The 23,113-nt window shown below is 32.5% G+C and overlaps 1 protein-coding gene across 2 annotated transcripts; it reads left to right on the forward strand.

Annotated features, from left to right (window-relative positions):
* Positions 1-20,270: 20,270 nt before the first annotated feature.
* On the forward strand, positions 20,271-22,040 carry LOC105803778 (hypothetical protein). 2 transcript variants are annotated; one of them, XM_012636176.2, is made up of 2 exons: positions 20,271-21,343; positions 21,449-22,040. In XM_012636176.2, the coding sequence occupies exons 1-2, from the start codon at positions 20,351-20,353 to the stop codon at positions 21,947-21,949; spliced, it is 1,494 nt and encodes a 497-aa protein (XP_012491630.2). In that variant the 5' UTR covers positions 20,271-20,350; the 3' UTR covers positions 21,950-22,040. The 2 variants fall into 2 exon arrangements, with proteins under 2 accessions (XP_012491630.2, XP_012491629.2); XM_012636175.2 differs by having other exon boundaries at positions 20,272-21,343; positions 21,446-22,040.
* Positions 22,041-23,113: the final 1,073 nt, after the last annotated feature.

The following is a 23,113-nucleotide window of genomic DNA, read 5'->3' on the forward strand; positions in this document are numbered from 1 at the left end:
GTGGTGAAGATGAGAAATGCATGGAAATGAAGAAGAAATGAAGAAATTCTTGACAAAGGAGGTAAGTTTCATACTAAACTTACTTGTATTTCAATAGATTGAGTTAAAGATGTTTTGAGTGAGATGTATGAAACATGTATTTAATCTAAATACTAGAAATAGAAAGTATTTGATGAAGAATAGAGACTTGAAACACTAAATTGGTAAGAGAGAATGTGATTTGTATGGTGAAAAGTACTAAGATTAAAAATGAATATGTAATCTACACATAAATATAAGTGTCTAAATTGTATAGTAATCAAAATTATGGCAATTATGTGTGAATGAATGAAAGATAGAGCAAAGAACCATGGCAAAGAAACTATTTTTTTCATTAAAACAGTTTGGATAGCAGCAGTGACTTAATATTGAAAATTCACCAAAAATTATAGAAATTTAGTTAGAGATTGAATTAAATATTTAATTAAATATTATTGAGTCTAGTTTCATATGGAAGAAACAGTGAAAGAAATGGAATTTTATAGTTTTAGATATATTAATTTTCGTGAAACAAGGTCGGAGTGGATTCGGGTTCCCCTGTTCTAACTTTGGGAAATCATAAAAAAATTGTAAAAATATTATTAGGGTTTTAAATTTATATTTTTAAATTATTAATGAGTCTATTTTTAAGAAAAACAAATGGAAACATCATCCAAATCCTGTAATAAGAGATAATTAATTTTAGTAAAGAAAGGTCGAAGTTGTCAAACAAGAAAAGCAGAAACAAATTCAAGAATTTATTGTACTTATTGGCTAATTCTTAAATTCTAAAATTTTTATGGTAAAAATATATTTGAGTCTAGTTTCAAAAACATCAAGCGAATCTTAATTTCAAATTTTTAGCTCAAGATATAAATAATTTAGTGACTATAACTTAAGTGGACAGCTTTGATATGAACGCATAAGTAAATAGTGGAATTATAGATAATATTACATCTAAGCATGTTATATACTAAAAGTTAAAGATTCTAACGAATATATACATAAAGGATGTGGAATAGAGAGGAGAAGGAGGAAAATACATATGAATATATATATAGTAGATGAATTTGAAATGTTTCAAATAGTTGTAAGTGATGGAATGATTAATACATGTGAGTATGTTTAAATGAATTGATAAAATAATAAGTGAATAATTGTTAATTGATGTGATATTTAATTCATTGTTAAAATTTTATGAAGAATTAACTTGATTGACACAATTTAGAAATAAATATGAAATATACGTAAAGTGGGTAAACTACTTTTGAAAGTGCAAGTCTTCCAATGGTCTTATTTGTAAAACTTTAATATTTGTGTTAATTTTATATACTTTGTTATCTTTGATTGAATATCATGTTATCATGAGGACTTGATATTAGAAATAGATGTAAGTGGATGATATGTAAAATGAAGTGGCGGTTATGACATTTGAATATATATTCAAGTAATGATATAAATAAATAAAAATAAAGCGTGGAACTTGTAGGAAAATGGAGACGACATCTCGATGACAAGATCGCCATGTCACGACATGGAAACCCCAACGTCGCGACTATAGTTCAAATTTTTTTATGAGCTATGCAATTTGGCATTTAATCAATTGTAAATGTTTTAATGAGCTTATTTAACTCATAATTAGTTCTATTGTAAATTTAATTATTACTTAAATGAGTTAATGATCTATATTAATTAAATAATATGAGATATTGATCTGAAATTTTCAATAGTTGCTTCGACAACGAATGTGACATCCTGATGCCTTGACTCAGCAACCGGGTCAGGTATTAGGGTGTTACACAAAGTATTCCAAGGGGTCGAACCCAAATGACTTCCAAGTGGGTAAAACATGTTTATCAAGTTAATTACAAGTTAAACAATTACTAATCTAATCGAGTCGGAAATTTTTAGTGCAAGTCCAAATAAAAAGATTTATAAAATAAAATTAAACTATTAACTAAACTAACTAAGTTAAAGTTTCTTCCTAATGTTTTAGATAGTGTATATGATTAAACGATGGTCGGTTGATTAGTTGAGTGCTAATTAAACTAATGAACCTATACCGATTATATTGGTTGCCACTCTTAGTAGGAATCTCCTCTCGATCTCATCCTAGACTAAAAGATACCACCTAAGATTACCTCTCGGTCTCACCTAGGCATATAGATTACCTCTCAGTCTCACTACTCGACACAATCATATTGAACTATCTAAGGATAAACTCTCCTCTCGGTCTCATTTATCTAGGTTTTTTGCTAGAGGCATCAATTATAGCGTATTAAGTATTTCGATATAATCAAACAACCAATTAATCAAGAACAGACATTAACTTAAGCTAACAAACAACCAATCAACCAACCATCTAACAAATTTAGCATATACTCAAACTAAAATTCCAAATAAGCATTTTATCAAACATATTGTAAGTCTAAAATGAAAGCAAATGGTTTAAGAAAATACTCATTCAATTCATGAAGATCCATTGAAGCATAAGAGTTTGTTCATCCTTGTTTACAAAATCTTTAACAATAAGGAAGAAAGAAAGCTGTCACACTAAGATCCATTGAAGCATAAGAGTTAGTTCATCTTTGTTTACAAAATCTTTAATAATAAGGAAGAAAGAAAGCTATCACACTAAGATCTAACCTAAAAAGAAACAAAGAAAACCTAAACTAAAAATGAAAAGAAAAAGAGAAAGAAAACCTAAGGAAAGTTTTTTCAACCAGTAAAAGCTAAAAACAATGGCTTATAAAGTTGTGTTTATAGCCTACTAACATTTAACCTAACATTGATCATTTTTCCCTCAAGTAAAAAGAAGACATAACCTTGTTTGGATACAAAATTGCCCCTGTAACTTTTTTCACTTGTCAGGATTAGGTATTGCGATACCCAGGATTAGGTATTGCGATACCCAGGTTTGAGTATCGCGATAACCACAACAGTCTTGAGATTGGGAATCTTGTGAGACACGGTATCGCGATACCCATAGTCTGGTATCCCGATGCCAATGTAGATGACTTTTATTCTCCTCATTTCAGCATTTTCAGAGGTATCACGACTTACATGTTTCGATATTGCAATACCCCATTTGGGTGATGTTTTCTTCACGTTTGCACTGTTGACTCCCTACAACACTCAATCAACTTACTAGGTTTCCTATGGCACGATTGGCCAATTTGGGTCTAAAAAATGGCTTAAAACTAATAAAAACAATTTATTAATGACAAAACTAAAACTAAAAAATATATATATAAATGACACATCAATTGTTTGATAATAAGCTCTTTAAGTATACTAGAGAGCCTAATTTGACGTATCAAACTATGACAGATCACAATGCTTCTAATTCATTTTGGATCACAAACATATATCTTGCATCCAATTACAAATGGTAAGAAAATATTGTTATATTTTTTTATTTTAATTAATATCATTATTAAGTTGTTAATATTATTATATTTTTAAATTTTTTATATTTATATAATCAGGACAAATATCGAATTATTAAAACATATATACACAATTTAAGTGCAAAAGCACCATGTGTTATTAAACAGTACTTGAAAGAGGTAGGATTCTTACTCATGTCTCGTATGTTCGACGGGACTAAATTAGAGCCTATTTATTATTCAGTGCTTTGTTGGAGAGATGGAGACTCGAAACACACACATTCAATTTTCGCGTGATGAGTCTATGATTACACTCGAGGATGTGGCATTATAACTCGGTCTAGTAATTGATGGGGATTGAGGCCAATTTGCCACCAGCTATTAGGCAAAGTGCTAGACAGTTTAGTGGTAATCGTATAGATATGAAATGGTTAGAAGATAATTTCTCTCATCTCGACAACTCTTCTAGTGCAGTTGAAAGATAATAATTCACTCGAGCATTCATACTGAGGTTGATTGGAGGTCTTTTAATGCCAAGTAAATCTCGAAATTTGGTACATTTAGTGTGGCTCTTACAACTAATCGACCTAAAAGAAGTTGGGAGACTTAGTTTGTAACAACCCGATTTTGGGTCTAGTCGGAACAGTGGTTTCGGGACCACAAATCCGACGAGGAAAAAAAATGTAATGGCCTGAATTTTCAAAGGTGTCGGAATGGTGATTCGAGATCACTAAATTCGACAAATGAGTAGAAAATATTATTAATTTAGTGAGTATAAGTTAAATGTGAAGTTAGGAAAAATTTTGAAATAGTGAATAGTGCACTAGAAATAAATATTAAAATAATTAGAATCAAAAACGAGGTATTGAGACCTCGAGATTTTAAACCGAGCCATAAATATTTTTATAAATATTTATGGAGTGTTAAAAGTTGGTATTAAAGTTTAGTCAAGAAATTTTAAAGTTCGATAATTAATTGAACAAAAAGGACTAAATTGTAACAAATGCAAAATTATAGTAAATGATTAAATAGCTTAAATGATAAAAGGAAGAGGGCTTAAAAGGAAAATAGACCCAAGGTCTATTTGGGTTGGACGTCAAAGGCAGAAAATCAGGAGAATTAAGGGCAAAATTGGAATATTGCAAAATTTACTTAATAAAGTTAGGACCAAAGTGGAATTATCTAGATTTCTCTTCATTTTTTCTGCATTCTCATCAGCTAAAACACCATGGAAGGGTTTCTTCAAGCTGGTTCTTCATATTTTTACTGCAAGTAAGTTCAATTCTTGATCATTTCTTGAAATTTTTGTATTTTTATGACTTTTACAACTAGGCCCACTTGTTGAATTCATTAGTTTTTGATTTTATGAAAGAAGTTGAAAGTTTATATGAATATGTGCTGGAAGTATATGATAATTTAGCATGAAATTAGAGCTTTAAATTGTTCATATGCTGATTTTATTGAAAGAATTGAATAGAAAGTGAATGTTTGGGACCTAATAGTAAAAGAGTTTGAAGTTAGAGCTATATGTGGAAATTCTAAATTTCAATAGTTGTGAAATAACTTATAATGTCTAGGTAAAGTATTAATCGAGAGAATTAGATCAATTGAGGGGTTAATTGAGAAAGGACTGAATTGTATAAACTGTGAAATTTGGGGCAAAATAGAAATTAACATTTTGCACTAAAACAGTTTTGGACAGCAGCAGTAGTCTAACTTTGAAAAATCACCAAAAATTGTAGAGATTGAATTAGAGGATGAATAAAATATTAAATTAAATCTTATTGAGTCTAGTTTCTTATAAAAGAAACGATGTAAGCAATGAAATTGTAAATCATGAGATATAATGGATTTTATGAGACAATGTCAGAATGAATTCGGGTTCCCCTGTTCTGACTTTGGAAAATCATTAAAAATTGTACAAAAATGATTATGAGTTATAATTTATATGGTTAGAATCCTTAATGGGTCTATTTTCAGAAGAAATAAATGGAAACATTATCCGAATTTTGTATAGTGAGACAATTAATTTTTAGTGAAGAGTGGTAGGAACTGTTAGATAGCAAAACAGGGGAAACTTTAAAGAATAAACTGTACTATTTTGCTAAACCAAAAATTCTGAAATTTTATGGTAAGAAGATATGTGAATCTAGTTTCAGGGAAAATTTACGGATCTTAATTTGGAGCTCTGTAGCTCCGGATAAAAATAATTTAGTGACTCTGACTCGGATAGACAGTTTTGAATATACATGTGAGTGAATAGTGAAATTATAGTTAATGTTGTTTAAGTGTATTATACACATTAAGGATGTGGAATGGAGAGGAGGAGGAGGAAAATTGGGAAATGTATGAATGATTTGTGTATAATTGGTCATATGCTTGATTATAATTGATAAACGATAAAATAGAAATGATGCTTATATTTGTGCATTATTGGATATGGTTTAAGCTCATGTGCGAAAATAAAGTTTCATAGTACGTGTGAATAGTATATTTGGTATATGATTGGGCATGAAGTAATGTCATGAATGGTTTATGAATTAACATCTGTTGGTAAATGTGGCACATTAATAAATGTTGCGCTCATCCATGCTTATAATGCTTATGTTATATGTGTATTTGGCTAACATATTTGGTATACATGCTTAGGCTTTGGCCAAGTAGTGGCTGAATTATGTCACGTTAAATTTATAAGTTATGCATTGAAATGTGATTATTGAATAGAAATTGAAATGGTTTGAATTAAATTATTGAATTAAACTGGAATATTGAAATTGGTGATTGATATGGATTTTATTGGAATTGAAACTGAGAAAGTGGAAATTGATATGTGAGACCGACATCGAATCAATTACGAAATCTGAATATTGTTATGTATATCTGCATTAAACCGTGAAAATATGAAATAATGAATTACTGCAATCTTGTGAAACCTGATTGAAATAAGAAATTATAATTGATCTTGAACTAAGATGGAAATTTATCTTTGGAAAGTGAATTAAATACCCTATTAACTAGTCGGGCTAGTAGGATATAGTTGGCATGCCATAGGATATGGAAGAGTACGGGTATTTGAAACATCGATTAGGCACTTATGTGCCGACTCATCTTATTATCGATTCGGCACTTTGTGTGTCGAATCGTTATCGTTATTCTTATCGACTCGACACTTTGTGTGTCGAATCGTTATCTTATCATTATCGACTCGGCACTTTGTGTGTCGAATACGTATCTTATCTTGTTATCGATTCAAGACTTTGTGTGTCGAATCATTATCATTATTATTATGATTTAGCACTTTGTGTGTTGAATATCATTATCGCTATCATTCTTGATTCATGTAGATTGGTGTGTTTGGTTGGAATCCGTGTATCCGTCGAGTCCGAGTCAAGTTAATAGGGCAAATGAAATAAAGTTCTTGGTAAAACTAAATCGAATGATAAGAAATATGTGAAAATGAAATTTGAAATAAAGAAATAAGAATGATAGTTATATATAATTAGTTGATAATATTAAAAGATTGAATTGTTTATTAGTAGTGATAATTGTAATGAAAAGTATGTGTGTGATTTAATGTCGATAATGATAAATTTTATGAAATAGATTTTGATAATATAAAATGATGTAAAATGAGAAGTGAAAATGAAATCATTTGAAATAGTGAAATAATATTTGAATTTAATTGAATACAAGTTATTGAAAAATATTTATGGATTAAGTGTATGAAGTGAGTATTTAAAGACTCTAACGTAAATTGATTAAAAAACGAATTGACAATGGAAATTGATGATGGATAAATTATTAAAATGGAATGAGAAATTGAAATGAATGTGAAATAATTACTAAAAACTAATGTTGTAAGGTTTAGATATGAAATAGAATAAGTTATTGAATTGAGAATTTCATAAACGTGTTAATGAATGATATAGTCAATAAACATTGAATTAAATGGTAATTACGTATTAGTGTTAAACTTAGTGACATTGAATTGTACGTGAATTAAATGGAAAATTGATAGTGATATGATTTAAATTTTGAGCATGAGAAATTGCAAATTGAATGAAATGGAAATGAAACATTGACTTGCATGAGTATGTATCGGGTCTCATAGGCCATATTTATTAAGATTATAATATTTTGAGGATATATTGTGAAAAGTTATAAAAGCATGTTAATAATTTTGAAGTTTTTAATTTAGATGAAATTTTATAACTCGGTTGAATACATTTACAAGTGTATGTGTTCTGGTAATGCCTCGTACCCTATTCCGGTGTTGGATACGGGTAAGGGGTGTTACATAGTTGGGGATCAACTATCTTAGATACATTGTACTGAAAGATGTGTCGGGCAACTGAAGCATAAAAAATTAAAATCGATGGATATATACTTCTTTTTCAGTCATCGACATGGTATCGCTTACCATTTTTACATCCCCGAGTAAACTTCCCTTATCAATTCTCACTAGTAATAAGATAAGATTCGTTTAATAATTTAGTTATCATATTTTTTTTTTCATTATTATATTTTTGGAATAACATATTATTTGAATAGGTGGAACAATGATGCAAGTCATGTAGGTCTACCAACTAAGCTTAAAGATATTTGGTTATTGTTAGATCAACGACTAGAAATTGAGGATAGTTTTTGAATTTTTCAATTACATAATAATTACATAAGGATTTAAAATTTAATATTAGTTGTAATAGCTCGTTTCTAGTGAAATCGAACAATGGTTTCGGGACCACAAATCTAAATTCAAAAATTTATTTTATTATTATGTTATGGTCTAAGTATGATAGAAATACCGTATAAAAATTTTATTAAGAAATTTTATCGTTTACATGCTTAATTTGATAAAAGGGACTAAATTGCGTAAAGTGCAAAGGTTGTGTTCTAATAGCTAAAGGTATTAAATAACTATATAATTTTAAATAGGAGGTCCTTATATAGTAATTAGCCATTAAGGTTGTTAGTGGGTAAGCACAGATTTGCCATCATTGAAATTTGAATGAATTATTAAGGTTAATTTTGAAAATTAGTGATTAAAGTTATAATTAATTAAATAAAATAAACTATTATCATCCATTATCATCATCTTCCACCAAAAAAAAAAGAAAAAAAGAAAACCTAGTCATAGAAGCTTGAAATTTAGGCAAGCTTATTTTGCTCAATTAAGTATGCATTTTTGTCTTTTTTTATGATTTCTATGTTTCTGGGATCATTGTAGCTTAATCTAGCTAGCTTAGGGATTAATTTGTAAAATTGTTACAGTATTAGGGTTTTGCCATTAATGAACATGCTTGAATTTTGAAGTTTGATGATGGAAAATGAAAGGTTGTAGTTAGATAAACAACTTTTGTAAAAAGATTTTTGGTGAAATCATCAATTAGAGACTAAATTGAAAAAGGTGATAAATTCATGGTAAAATTTGTGAATTTTGTAAAATATATGGGTTGCTATAATATGTATAAAATCGGTTAGGCTTGAATAAGGATTAAATTGCATGAATTTCATTTTTCGAGCCTAGGGCTAAATTACAAAAGCATTAAAAGTATGGGAAAAATGGAAATTTTGTCAAAAAAATTCCATGATGGATTAAATTGAATGAGAATTATATTGAAATGAGTTAAATTCGTTCGTATAGATCCTGTTAGACCTCATACAGAGTTAGATCAAGGTAAAGAGAAAATATCAGATTAGTCGCCTCCATATCTACATACACTCGTCGAGGTAAGTTCGTGTAATTAAATTGTGTAATTATATGCCTTGATTGAATTAGATGTATGCTATTTGATTTATTATCATATATAGAGTACCGACCGCATATCCGATGACATACGACGATTATCGAGTCCCGTTTGAACCTTAGGAATTCGTAGGATACAAATGACATGTCATTAGAGTTATTGATTTGGTTGAGGTCTTGCATGTGTTGCGGACACACTACAGCTCGTATGAGCTTACTGATTTGCAACTCGTGAGAGCTTACTGATTCTCAGCTCGTATGAGCTTACCGATTCACAGCTCGTGAGAGCATACCAATTCATACCTCGTATGAGCATACATGTATACGAATTGACGGATTACAGTTTAGTACACCTCGTGTGTACTACCCGCGTATCCAATGATATTCTAAATGGTTCAAATGGCATAGTTTTGTTACAAGTTTATAAGAGTTCAATACGAACTAGTACAGGTATTTACATGAATTACATGGAAATGATTCATATATGATATATGGATACATGGTATAGATGTTACATGTATATGGATTTTGAATAGTAGTTGAATTACATGACTAACATGGTTGTTGAGGATATGTGTTTAGGCTTTTGGCCAAATTGGTTTGGATATGTTTTGTATGCTTACCTTAAATGTGATTAAATGGTAAGTTAATTACTTTGTTATACGAACTTACTAAGCTTAAATACTTACTCCGTGTTATTTTTCGTGTTTTATAATAATTCAGAAGCTCATTCGGGTTAAAAACTTGTCAGAGCTATTTCACACTATCCATCGGCTCTTTTGGTACTTTCGGTAAATTAATATCGGTTATAATGGCATGTATAGGTTAATTTAGCCAATGTTGGCATATAAGTGTTTTGTTGAGACTAGCCATTTATATGGCTTGTGTTTGGTATATTTTGATGTGTATGTATGTGGCATTATCATATTTGATATGTGTTTGATATGGTAGAATGAAAGAAAGTAAAATGTGGTTTGAATATGCATATATCTATTTGGTCATTTAGGTAAGTTTGGATACTTGGTTGACATGTTTTTAAGTTGTCATTTGAGGTGCTTAAGGGCATATTGGTTGTATGTGGTGATATTTCATGTTTAAGACTTGATTTTGGCTTGTTTTGAATGCCTTGTTATGGCTTGTTGATGTGCAAAAATGTTGAGCTAGGTTGGTGTCAAATTGGGTGAGAAATGTAGTTTGGAAAATGGCCTATTTTCGTCTACACAGGTGTGTGTCTCAGTCGTGTGTGACACAAGGCCAGGTGACACAGTCGTGTGTCCCTTGTATCTTCTTAAGGGTGCATGTAACAGCTCAATCTTTAGTGGTGTCAGAAACCATGGTTCGAGACCACCAAATTCGACGAGTGAGCTTGTAAATTTTATTATTTAGTATTTACGAGTCAAATGTGATTTTAGAAAGATTTTTGAATTAGTGATTTGTGTTTTAGAAGGATTTATTATGTTAATTGGTTTCGAAAATGAGGTATCGAGACCTCAGTTCTATAAACCGAGCCGTAATTATTTTTATAAATATTTATAGAGTGTCATTAAGTTAGTATTAAAGTTTCGTTAGAAAATTTTACATTTTGATAGTTAATTAATTAAAAAGAACTAAATTGAAAAAGGTACAAAACTTGCTAATTAAAGAAATAGTGATTATATGGCTTAAATGATAAATGGGGAGGAGTTAAAGAGCAAAATAGCCCAAAGGGGATAGTTGAGGTGGCATAAGAAGAAGAAAATCATGAAATTAGTGTGAACTAAGGGCAAAATGGTAAATTAGTTGAAATTAAAAATAAAACAAATGACCAAATTGAATTCTAGACAATTCTTCATCAATTTTCAGTTCTAAAGCGCCATAGGAGAACCTTTCAGCTGGTTTTTCATATTTTTATTTCAATTGAGTCCAATTCTTGCTCTTTTATTGAAATTTATATGTTTTTAAGACTTTTACAATTAGGTCCAACTATCTATTTCATTAGTTTTTGATTTTATTGGAAATTTTGAAAGTTACAATTGATGAATTCTGCATGTTTTTGATGAAATAACATGGATTTAGAGCTTTAATTTTGTTTTATGATGATTTTGTAAAGTGAATTTGATAGATATTGATTTTAGGACTAAATTATGAAGAATTAAAGAATTAGGGTTTGCTATTAAATTTTTATGTATCAAGTGCTGTAAGATAGTCTAGAATACTTAGATAAACTGTCAATTGAAAAAAATTAGCTCATTTAATAGACTAACTAGTAATGGACTAAATTGTAAAAAATATAAAAGTTGGGGTAATTGTGTAATTTTGAAAATTGAGGGTATTAATTGTGAATTAAATCAAAACTAAAATATATATGCTAATAAATAGATAATTTTATATTTTAGATTCAGAGCCAGTAGACAATCGTGAAAAAGGGAAATTAGCATAATAGTCCCTAAACTACTACAAATCTTACAAATTAACCCAGGTAAGTTCGTATGGTTAAAATTTAATGTTTATATATTAAATTGATGAATGGTATTATGTATTTATTTATATCTATTGATGAAATTAAAATATTGTTGAAATTATGAATTTTGAATTGAATACTCAAAATAAGTGGAACGTGAGATTGAGTACAATCGTTCTGTGGTGAAAGATAGCAAAGGAAGAATTGATGGCATATTACCGAAGTAGACCGAAGTTCAGCATTTGTTGCGAACTTTTGTGTTTACTTTCCGTTTAGCTCTCACGAGCTTCTGTTTAACTCATATGAGTTTCCGTTTAACCCTAATGGGTTTCCGTTCAGCTCCTTTGAGCTTTTGTTTAACCCTTATGGGTTTCCGTTCAGCTCTTATGAGCTTCCTTTCAACCCTTACGGGTTTCTGTTTAGTACTTATGTGCTTCTGTTTAGCCTTCGGGCTTCTGAAAACGATATACTCATATTTGTAAGCCGTTCTCCGATCCGGTAAGATTTGGTAAATGACTTATGTGATTGAAATTGAAAGATTTATCGTTTATTATTGATATTGATTTGAAAGAGGTGTGTTCATTGATTTATGTTGTGTATGACAGGTAGAGTGCATGATTAATTTACAATTTAATTTGTTATATTAAGTTCGGTAAGATTTATATTTAACCTATCAAACTTACTGAGCTTCATAAAGCTTACTTGTGTTGTTTAATGTTCTTATAAATTAACATGAGGTTGGGAGATCAGACCAACACATCAAGCCACACTATCCAACTTAATCCGGTAGCTTTTGCAATGTATACTTTGGTTTATATGACATGTATAGGGTTGATTTGGAAATGAAATAATTTGAGACATGGTTGGAAATGATATATGCTTGTATGTATGTAATGAATAGTAGATTTTGATGAATAATTGAGATAGATTAAATAGGTAAGTTTAAGTATTTGAGTATTTGTGAAGTTATGTCATGCTTAAAACATGATTTTGGCTTGTGTTGATTGCTTGTTTGGGATGTATTGATGTATTAAAATGTTGTGTATAGGTTGACATCAAAATGGGTGAGAAAAGTGGCCTTGAAATGGCCTATTTTCGTCCACACTAGCACAGACACGGGCATGTGTCTCAGCCGTATGTGACACATGGCCTAACACATGGACGTGTGTTTCGACTGTGTGTCCCCTGCATCTTTAAAATTGAGAAATAGAATGCTCAGGTTTTTGCACACAGCCTAATACACAGGTGCGTGGCTTGGCCGTGTGACCCAAGTCAAAGAGTTACACGGGCATGGGCACGGGCCCGGGCACAATCGTATGGCTCACATTAAATGCCCACACAGCTTAAGACATGGGCATGTGTCTTGGCCATGTGAGCCACACAGCCTGGTCACACAGACGTGTGTCCCTTGCACCCAAGGAAAATTTTAAATTTTTGGGAAAAATTCTCTGAGTTTCTGATTTAGTCCTGATTTACTTTTAATGCGTATTTTGAGCCTCGAAAACTCATACAAGGGACAATATGAGTATTTTATGATTGGTTCTTGATATGTATATTAAATGTTATGAAATGTTCATATTTAATCCGTAAAGTTCTGTAATGCTCTGTAACCCTGTTCCGGCGATGGATAAAGGTTAGGGGTGTTACAGTGCAAGTCAGTATGCTCACACAGTCTAGCGCACGGGCATGTGGCTTGGCCATGTGACCCAAGTCAAGGAGTTACACGGGCACAGGCACAGACACGGACACGGCCGTGTATCCCTATTTCAAATGTCTACACAGCCTAAGACACGGGGGTGTCTCTTGGCCATGTGAGTCACACGACCGTGTGACCCCTGTAGCTTTGAAAAATTTTAACATTTTCAAAAAAATTCTTTAAGTATCCGATTTAGTCCCGACTTGTTTCTAATGCATATGTTGGGTGTAGAGGGCTTGTATAAGGGACAAGATGTTTGATTTCGATTGGTTCCTGACATGAATATTATATCATATGAAATGTTTGAAATGTCTGTTTATTTAATCTGTAAACTCCAGTAATGCTCTGTAACCCTGTTCTAGCGATGGATTCGGGTTAGAGGTGTTACATTAGGTACGTAATGAAATTTTTAATTTCGTACTGCAGTTTAAATAGATGTCATACTCTAATTCGAGAATTAAAGTATTCATCTCATCTGAATTTTTGATGAATTGTAATATTTGGAATGTCAAAGTGCCATTGATAGTTTTTGCAATAGTTGAGATGCATGAATCTGATCGAGTGATGCGCTAATTTGGCTTTATGAAAAATATTCTGCCCTCACCTCAAAACCTCGATGAACTTCTCAAGATTGACTTGCAGAGGAGAACTGATGAAGATTGGCCTAAATTCCATGTCAAGTATAGTAACTTGTGGAAACATAGGTATGATTTTTTACCTATACGCGAACAAATTGTTAGATCAGATTTGGTGACGCCTTCGGATTACATGACATGGTTTAGACTTAATGGTAAGCCATATTTATTGTCAAAAGAGGAAAGAAGTAGAAAAATTCATCGTAGAAGGCCAACACGACCCCATATGAGGCCGCAATCGAGAGTACATACATCGAGTTCATCATCATCAGCTCCAACCTCGAATCATATATCGATGGGTGCACCTCTCGGTCAATATGGTTCATATTTTTATGGTGCATTTACTAATTGATGCCATCAGACGTGAGAACGTCTAGACTGGAAATACTGTAGCAAAAAGATACAAAATTAAGTAGTAGTATCCCCAAGTATACAAGTAAAATTGTAATATGGTAAAGTGTTGCAACGAAAAACTCCGGGAAATATTTTGAGGATCGTACCCAAGGGATTACGGATTGGAGAATTTTATTATTAAATTAATTATAGAAAATAATTACTAATATAATTGAGTCACGAATTAGTAGTCTTGGTGCAAAATTAGAATATTAATTAAACTAATTAAATTAAGTAACCTAATGGAATTTACTATTCTTAATGTCAACGATGCGAGTTTCCGGCTTATGATCAATTAAATATTTAATTATCAATTAAATTTCTAAATACCCTCAACTGAGTTATTTACCACTCTTAGATAGGAATACCCTTTCAGTCTCATCTTCTCTAAGGAATACCTCCTTAGTCACCCTTTCATTCTCTTTCTAGGCAAACGGATACCCTTTCGGTCTCACCGCTTGGCACAAGTTTTATTCGACAGGATACCCTCTCGGTCTCACCTGTCTCGACAGAATATCTATATTTTAAGCTTGAAATTTTTCTCCAGCTTGAAGTCGATACTTTCCTTCTAATTCTTAACAGAAACTCGTTCAATTTGATGCTTCGGTTGAAAGGCAGTTATGTAGATTGGGTTGATATAAAAATGGGCTCTATTTTGGTGTCACAAATTTGATTGTCATAATATATAACGACTCTAATTCGTTTGCTCATCTTCACCAAAAAAAACTTGGTTCACATGTTTAATATAAAATTAAAACAAAAATATTATACAGAAAAATAAATACTCATTAACCAAATTTAAATAACGACACCAAATTTACTTAAACTAATTTACTTGTTGGATCGATTTTCCAACTTCAGGTTTTTAACGTCATCAATCTTCTCCTCAACATGCAAATCTTCTGCTCAGAATTTAACTATGAAAATCTCCCCATATCAATATTCATTTTATAGGAAATTTTACCATCAAATATAAAACATTTTTCAAAATGTTGAAAAAGATCGAACATGACTTGCAAATAAAAAAAATGCTTCTAACAAGAACCATTTTTCTAAAATTTGTTTTCTGTCCTAAGATTCGTAGTCTTGTAATAAAATTATACCATGGAAAAGATGAGATCAACTGTAAATTTTATCACGAGATTCTCAAGTTTTCAGAAAATTATTAAACTTTTCTCGATTTCTCAAATTTCAATCCAACTGCTAATTATTCTTTTATTTTTCTTTCAAGTTTTAATCCCATGATTATTTTATTTCGAAGTAGTATTTTTTGCTAATGTGACAGGAGAGAGAGGAAAACGTGTCCTATGTGGCCTACTTTCTTAATTATTTTTTAAAATCTGGATATATGTCTAATTTCCCCCTTTCTGACACTTATATGAAATTTCCATCTTTCTTCAGTTTTTTGTAGTTTTTATGGCATTTGTTTATATGGGAAACTGGCTTTGTAATTGTATTTTTCAGTTTTTTATATAAATAACCTAAAAATATTAATTACTTATGAAAATGACATGGATGAAAAATTATTTAAGTAAATGACTCGTTTGCTAGAGTGACAATCAATGTCGCCTGACCAACGGATGACACCACTCACTTTTCTGGCTTAATCATTACCCAATAATCATTTTTTAAAAAAAAATTGGTGCCACCACTATGTCAAGCGACACTCGTATGTAATTTTCAAAATATTCGTGAAAAGTACGAGTATTCATGGTGGAAAAAAAAAAGAAAAATATATTTTTTAATGGGTGTCGCCGATTTGTCAAGTGTCACCGGTCAAATTTTATTTGAAAAAAATTCATGTCAGCGATAAAAATTATTTTTGGTGTTGTCGTCATGTCAGGCAACACCGATAGTTGTCAAGGAAAAAAATTTTAATAGGTGCCACCAGTCTGTCAGGCGGCATCTCTAATTTTCTTTTTAAATATTTGTGTCGCCACATTTTTAGGCGGCACCACCCACTATATATACCCACAGTCCAGTGCAAAATCTTTATATGGTGAAGTATTTGATTTTTTAAATTTTTTTTTTGTTGAAGAGAATAAAAAAAAAGGAAGAAAGATTTGTGGTTATTAGTAATGGAAAAAAACTAGTTTTCAATAAAAGGCGAGAAAATAGAAAAAAATTAATTTTTTTGTTCGGTGTTCAAAATTGGTATTTATGTTGGTGTTTTAGGAAGAAATTGTGATAGTTTTAAAATATGTTTGAGTTCACAGTGATACGATGATGTTCGGAGACCTACACATTTCATTTGTTGTGTGGGAAGTATACCATCACCCTGGAAGACCTGACATTACAACTCAGGCTCCCAGTTGATGGTGGTTATGCGATCACAAGTTCAAGTATAACTCGGGGCCCCAATTGATAGTGGTTTTGCGATCACGAGTTCAAGTTCCATGCCACCAAAAGAAGATAGTTTGAGATCATAATCATAGGGAAAAACAAAAGGAATTTCTAGTATAATTAACTTATTATTTTTCTTCATATTCACCAAAGTAGTATCCTTAATCTCATTGTCCATAACCTGTGACAAATTTGGGAAAAGTTACTGTGACGGTGGAGAAAAGTTGAAACTTGACTTGGGGCGGCAGTGATTGTTGTGATTAAATAGCTCATTAATAACTATAATTGTTGCCGTCCCGACTCGTGTTTCAGCTTTTTCTCTATCGTCATAGTCACTCCCTCACTAAAAGTCCTCTTACCCCCAACTCTGTCACAGGTTTCGGACAATGAGGTTAGTGATACTACTTTGATAGAGATGGAGAAAAAGAATAAGTTGTTCCTACTAGAAAGTCCATTTCTCCCCCATGATTATGATCTCAAACTTATGGATGGGGTTTATAAAGCATCCTTTTCTAGTGGCATGAAACTTGAACCCATTACCGCATCACCACTATCAATTGGGGGCCAAGTTATACTTGACTCCGTGACCGCATAACCATCGCCAACTGGTAGCCCTAGTTATACTTGAACCCGTGGTCGTATAACCACCGTCAACTGAGGGCTCGAGTTGCAATGCCACGTATTCCAGAATGATGATACACTCCCCACACGACAAATAAAATATGTGGGTCTTCGAGCATCATCGCATCACCGTGAACTCAAACATAAGTTAAAACTATCACAATTTCTTCCTAAAACACCAACACAAATAAATCTTTCTCCCCAAATTTTCAGCACCAAACACACAAAAAACTTTTGGAATGAATAAAACACGTCCTATTGGAAGAGTTTTCGGCTGAGGTGGCAATAGAGAGGCTGAAAGCGCATCCTACAAGGCTAGAGAGAAGATGGAGTAGGGTAGAGTGAGAAAAAAAATTGAAAAAAACACTAAGAAAAAAAAAGAAAAACATAGAGAGCCCATGACTATCGCTATGTCATGTGATTGTTCCAACTATAGTTAGTATCATTATCATACAAGTTAAAATGATAGTGCGGATCATCATATCTCGATTCATTGTTTATGTAACTAGAATTACGATAAATATAAAAAAACTTTCCAGTTCACTTAAAAAAGAATGATCATTGTTAAGCTCAAAAAATTTGTTTTCACTATCAAAATATATGGAATAACGATCCTGACCATCTAGTGAAATTTTTTATTTTCACTATCATCACTACTGTCAAGTTAAAAACTTTTTTCGCAACCATTACTATCAAGTTGAAATTGTTTTAATAGGTGAAAAAAATAATTTAATAGGTGAAAATTATTTTAACGGGTATTCACGATTGGAAAATTCAGTTTAAGAAAAAAGCTAAAAGAGGGTAAAAAAGAAAATTGGGAAAAGAAAGGAACCGAAAAAAAGAATCTAAACAAAGTTAAATCCATTTTTTTTTAGAATTTTTTTCCGGCTCCACTTTATAAAGGGAGAGTTTGGTCCCCTACCCATCAACCACAACCAAATTTAGAAAAATAAAATAAAACATCACGTTTTATTTTTTATTTGTCGTTTTCGAGGAAGCTTATTTGTGTTGGAATTTCAAGAAAAAAAAGTGTTATAATTGTAATTTATGGTTTCTTTTGTTATAATATTTTTTATAAAATATACATATTTATATTTTAGATTATTTTAATTTTAGAAATAACTTTTAAGATTTTTTTAAATTTAGATTTGTGTTTAAGGTATATGGATAGATTAAGATAATTTTATTTTGATAATAATTTCAATATTATAATATTCACATATAATTTTTAGATGGAGTTTAAGATAATAAAAATAATTAAATAATTATGAAATTGAGATGGGGAAATTTTTAATTACGGGAATGAGTTATTTGTTATAGTTCATTTGTGTTTATATTTATATATTTTAATAAAGATATTTAAATTTTAGTTGAAAAATACGAGTTATGATAAATGATTTTAAATGTTTTTTTTGTTTAGTCGGTGATTTTTTTTTTTGCATTGATACCGAAATATGTTTTTTGATTAGAGCAACCGACCACATAGCAATGATGATTAATGTGTCAGTAAAAATATTTATTATTTGTTATTCACGAGTATATTTATAAAGTTGCATGTGGTTTTTTTATTGGAATCATTTAACTAATGCGGTAATTTAATATGGATAGGGTGAGTACCGCGTGTCGAGGACTCGTGTCCATGATCCTAACTAGCGGGTGGATGAACGTATTATGCTATACTTGGATGTAGCTAGATTTGGAACAACGACATTGATCCGGATGTTTGAGTTAAGGTGGTGCCCGATCCATACATTTCATTTGTCGTGTGAGAAGTGCACCGTCACCTTGAAAGACGTGACAATGTAACTTGGGCTCCCAATTGACGGTGATGTTGTCATGAGTTCAAGTAAAGTGTTCGAACCTGTAGCACTCTACTACCACCTCCTTGGGCACTCGCGTGGTAATGGTGAAGCTAGATTTAATAACTTTGTAGTTCACTGACACCTTCATGCTATACTGTTTGATGACAAATACGCAGTCCTCCTTATTCGCGAATTGTTGGCCTACGAACAACTTTTTCGATTCAAAATTTGCCACCAATTGGTAAGAAAGTATTATATCTGGGTACTTAGGGAACTCGAATTCATGTGCCCCATTAGGATATACGTTCAACATGTGGGCCCCAAGGTCATTGTGTATGACAATGTCACGACTCAAGTTCCCAACTGAAGAGGCGTGTACATTTTCACCTTCGTCCGTGCCTTCATCGTCTATATCATCTAAGACTTCATCCAGATCGGGGTATTTAAAATCTTGACCCTCTTAATATGGTAGCACCACTAATTTTTTTTATCACTGACATGAATTTAAAAAAAAAAGATTGACTTGTGCTTCCTGATAGACCGATAACACCCATTAAAAAAATATATTTTTTCCTTGTTTTTCCCACCATGAATACCCGTATTTTTCACGAGTATTTTAAAAAATACATATGGGTATCGCCTAACACAGTGACAGTACTAAAAATTCTTTAAAAAAAAAAAGCTAGATTAGGCTGGAAAAGTGGGTAAAATAGCAAACAAGTCATTTTCTTAAATAAATTTTTTATTTTTAGGTTATTTATATAGAAAAACTGAAATGAGAAGGATTTTGAGGAGAGAAATGAAAAGCGCCAGGTTTGGGGATCCTCAATTAAACGCACCCCACAGATCTTACCTTTGTTTAATCACAAACAGACTGCCATGTTTTCTCAAACAACAATAATTCAAATCTTACTTGATCATAATGCAAGCTGTAGGGGTTTTGGGTCTTTTATCATTTTATTTTGACTTCCTTCGTGCTTTATTGCCATCTACTATTATTATCTTCGAATTTTGTTCATATTATTTGCCTCTACTTTTCTATTGATTTGGTACATCATTGTAATTATTTGCACGTAACTCAAAATTTGAATTTATAATTTATTAAAATAATAAACGTATTCCAGTACTAGCTTTACTTAACTCCCAAGCGAGGAGAAAAGGACAAATGATTTTGACTAGGAGGGTCCTGCGATGGCCTATAAAACAGAGTCCGTCTTTACCTGTGAACACTTGCTTCTCCTCTGGAATTGCTTTTGATTCCATAAAAATGGCTGCCATGTTTTCTTCTTCCGAAATTTCTAAAACAGCATCTTCCTTACTCTCTGCTTATGCCTCCTTTGCAGGGTCCATGATGCTGGTCCGGTCCATGGCCAATGAACTTATTCCCCACCAGCTCAGATCTTACCTTTACTCTGCATTTCGCTACTTCTTCACTCCTCTCTCCCCCGACCTCACCCTCGCCATCGACGAGCGGTGTGGGATGAGCAAGAACCAGGTTTACGAAGCAGCCGAGGTCTACCTCAGCACCAGGATCAGCCCCAAAACGGAGCGCCTCAAGCTCAGCAAAACCAGGAAACAGAAGCATTTCACCATCGGCCTCGAGAAGGGGGAATTGATCGTCGATGGTTTCGAAGATGTTCGATTGACGTGGAGGTTTGTTTGTACGGAAGGCCAGAAGCCTCACGGTGGGGAGAAGAAACACTTCGAGCTTAGCTTCAACAAGAAACACAAAGACAAAGTTCTGGATTTTTACTTGCCCTACGTTTTGCACAAAGCCGAGGAGATAAAGAAGCAAGACAAGGTGATAAAGCTTTATAGCCGTCAATGTCCATTCAGCTGTGAAGATGACAATGAAAGAAGAGGGGGTTCTTGGGGTTCCATAATTCTGGAACACCCTGCTACTTTTGATACATTGGCTATGGACCCAGCTCTGAAAAAGATGATCATCGATGATTTGGAGATGTTCCTTAGGAGGAAAGCGTATTATAACAAAGTGGGGAAGGCTTGGAAAAGAGGGTACTTGCTATATGGTCCTCCTGGAACTGGTAAATCCAGTTTGGTTGCCGCCATGGCTAATTATCTCAAATTTGATATATATGATTTGGGGCTCACCAGTGTACGCTCTGATGCTGAGTTAAGGCGGACACTGCTATCCACTACCAATCGCTCTATACTGTTGATTGAAGACATAGATTGCAGTTCTGAGGTTCTTGAACGACAAATGAGAAACAAAAACAAAAAGCTACCAGATAGAACTGGGGTAAGTACTAAGTACTAATTACTTTTTTTTAATGCAATTTAGACATTCTGTTTGTGGACTAAAGTGTTAAATATCCTTGATTTTAACAATTGCTACTTGCAGCAGTTGACACTATCTGGTATATTGAACTGCATCGATGGCCTGTGGTCAAGCTGTGGGGATGAGAGAATCATTGTGTTTACAACCAACTATAAGGATCGGATAGACCCTGCTCTGTTACGGCCTGGTCGAATGGACTTGCACATCAACATGTCCTATTGCACCACGGATGGATTCAGGCTTTTAGCTTCTAATTATCTAGGAATCAGCAGCAAACACAACCCTTCCTTCGCAGAAATAGATAGCTTGCTAAATAGTACAGAGGCGACCCCAGCAGAGGTAGCTGAGGAATTGATGAAGAGTGATGATCCTAATATTGCTCTTCAAGGTCTTGTTAACTTCCTCAAACGCAAGAGAGATGAAGCCGATGATGAAACCGAGAACAAAGCAACAGGTTGTGGTGAAGTTGGCTCCTCCGTCAGAAGATTGAATGCGATAGTATCAAGAGTTAAGAGATTGAAAACCAATGTTGATCAAAGGAAAATTATGATGAGGAAAAGAAAATAGCATGAAGAGAAAAAAATGTGATTTCTTTTTTCATTTTTGTAGGAACCTTCTTGTTAATAAAATCATCTCTGCAACTCTATTGAAGATTTAATCCTATTTTTACAAACTTTAGACAAGTGAAGAGGAAAATTTATTAGTTAAATGGTTATGATTTTTATCCTTCTTATATCTGTCAAACTCTGTTCTGAATGAAGTCTCCACGAATTGTTTTGTCCTGGTAAAGACTAAAGATTGTAGGTCCACACAGGTTCAATTATAATAAACTACTTGATTATAATATCATAAAATTTCAACTATTACAGCTACAACTTTACTCTTTTTGATAAACAATAATTTTCAGGTATAAAAAGTTGAATAAAAAAGGACAAAAATCCTCAGCCTTTATTTTATGTGGTCCTCCGACAATTTATTGACACATGTATTAAATTGTTTTCATCTCTTTATTTCCTTCCGACTCTGGTTAGAAGAACAGAAGAAATGCTGAAATCTATCTCCTTTCTTGGGTTTATCATGTGCCCCATGTCCATGGTCGACAGGTAGTACTTTCGTGGGATTTCACGATTTGAGGAGGCATGAGCTCATTGGGCCAAGCTTGGTGAGCCGAAGTTAATAGTTGCCACTTGCCACCATCGAGCTAGAAAAACCTCGTGTCCGCCACCACCATGCCATGGATCTGCTTCCCATACAAACCAGATGGGAATTTATATCTAATTGCAATAGGCACTGGTGTCCCGGTGTCCTAATATCAAGTGTTCCGGGATTTGAAACTGATCAATTTGATGAAAAGGAGGAAGCCCAAATGGCTGTTTCTTTTCGACAGATTCTTCTTCTTCATCAGTAGTGGAACTTTGATGGTCGTCACACTGCTTATTTACTTAACAAGATAAAGTTGGTCGATACTGGGTTTATGGGATTTGCTCGTTTCCATGTTTGTAGCCGTCTAGATGTTTATCAGGGACCAAAATATAAAGATTTAAGAAAAGCTTGGAATTCCATTAGTTCAGATTTTCCTGGTTATTTGTAGAGGAAAATGAAATTACCTTACAATGTCGAATTATTACGTGCGTCAAGATCGGAGGAACAGATAAATGGACAACAATTTTTGTTCATTGTTATCACACCGGCAATTATAGTGATAAATTTTAAAGTAAAAAAGTGAAAATC

Source organism: Gossypium raimondii, chromosome 11 (assembly GCF_025698545.1).
Source record: "Gossypium raimondii isolate GPD5lz chromosome 11, ASM2569854v1, whole genome shotgun sequence".
Taxonomy (NCBI): Eukaryota; Viridiplantae; Streptophyta; class Magnoliopsida; order Malvales; family Malvaceae; genus Gossypium; species Gossypium raimondii.

Coding starts and splice junctions, on each gene's coding strand:
- LOC105803778 (XM_012636175.2), top strand. CDS start 20,351: ATGGCTGCCATGTTTTCTTCTTCCGAAATTTCTAAAACAGCATCTTCC. Junction 21,344..21,445: donor AGCTACCAGATAGAACTGGG/GTAAGTACTAAG, acceptor TGCTACTTGCAG/CAGTTGACACTATCTGGTAT.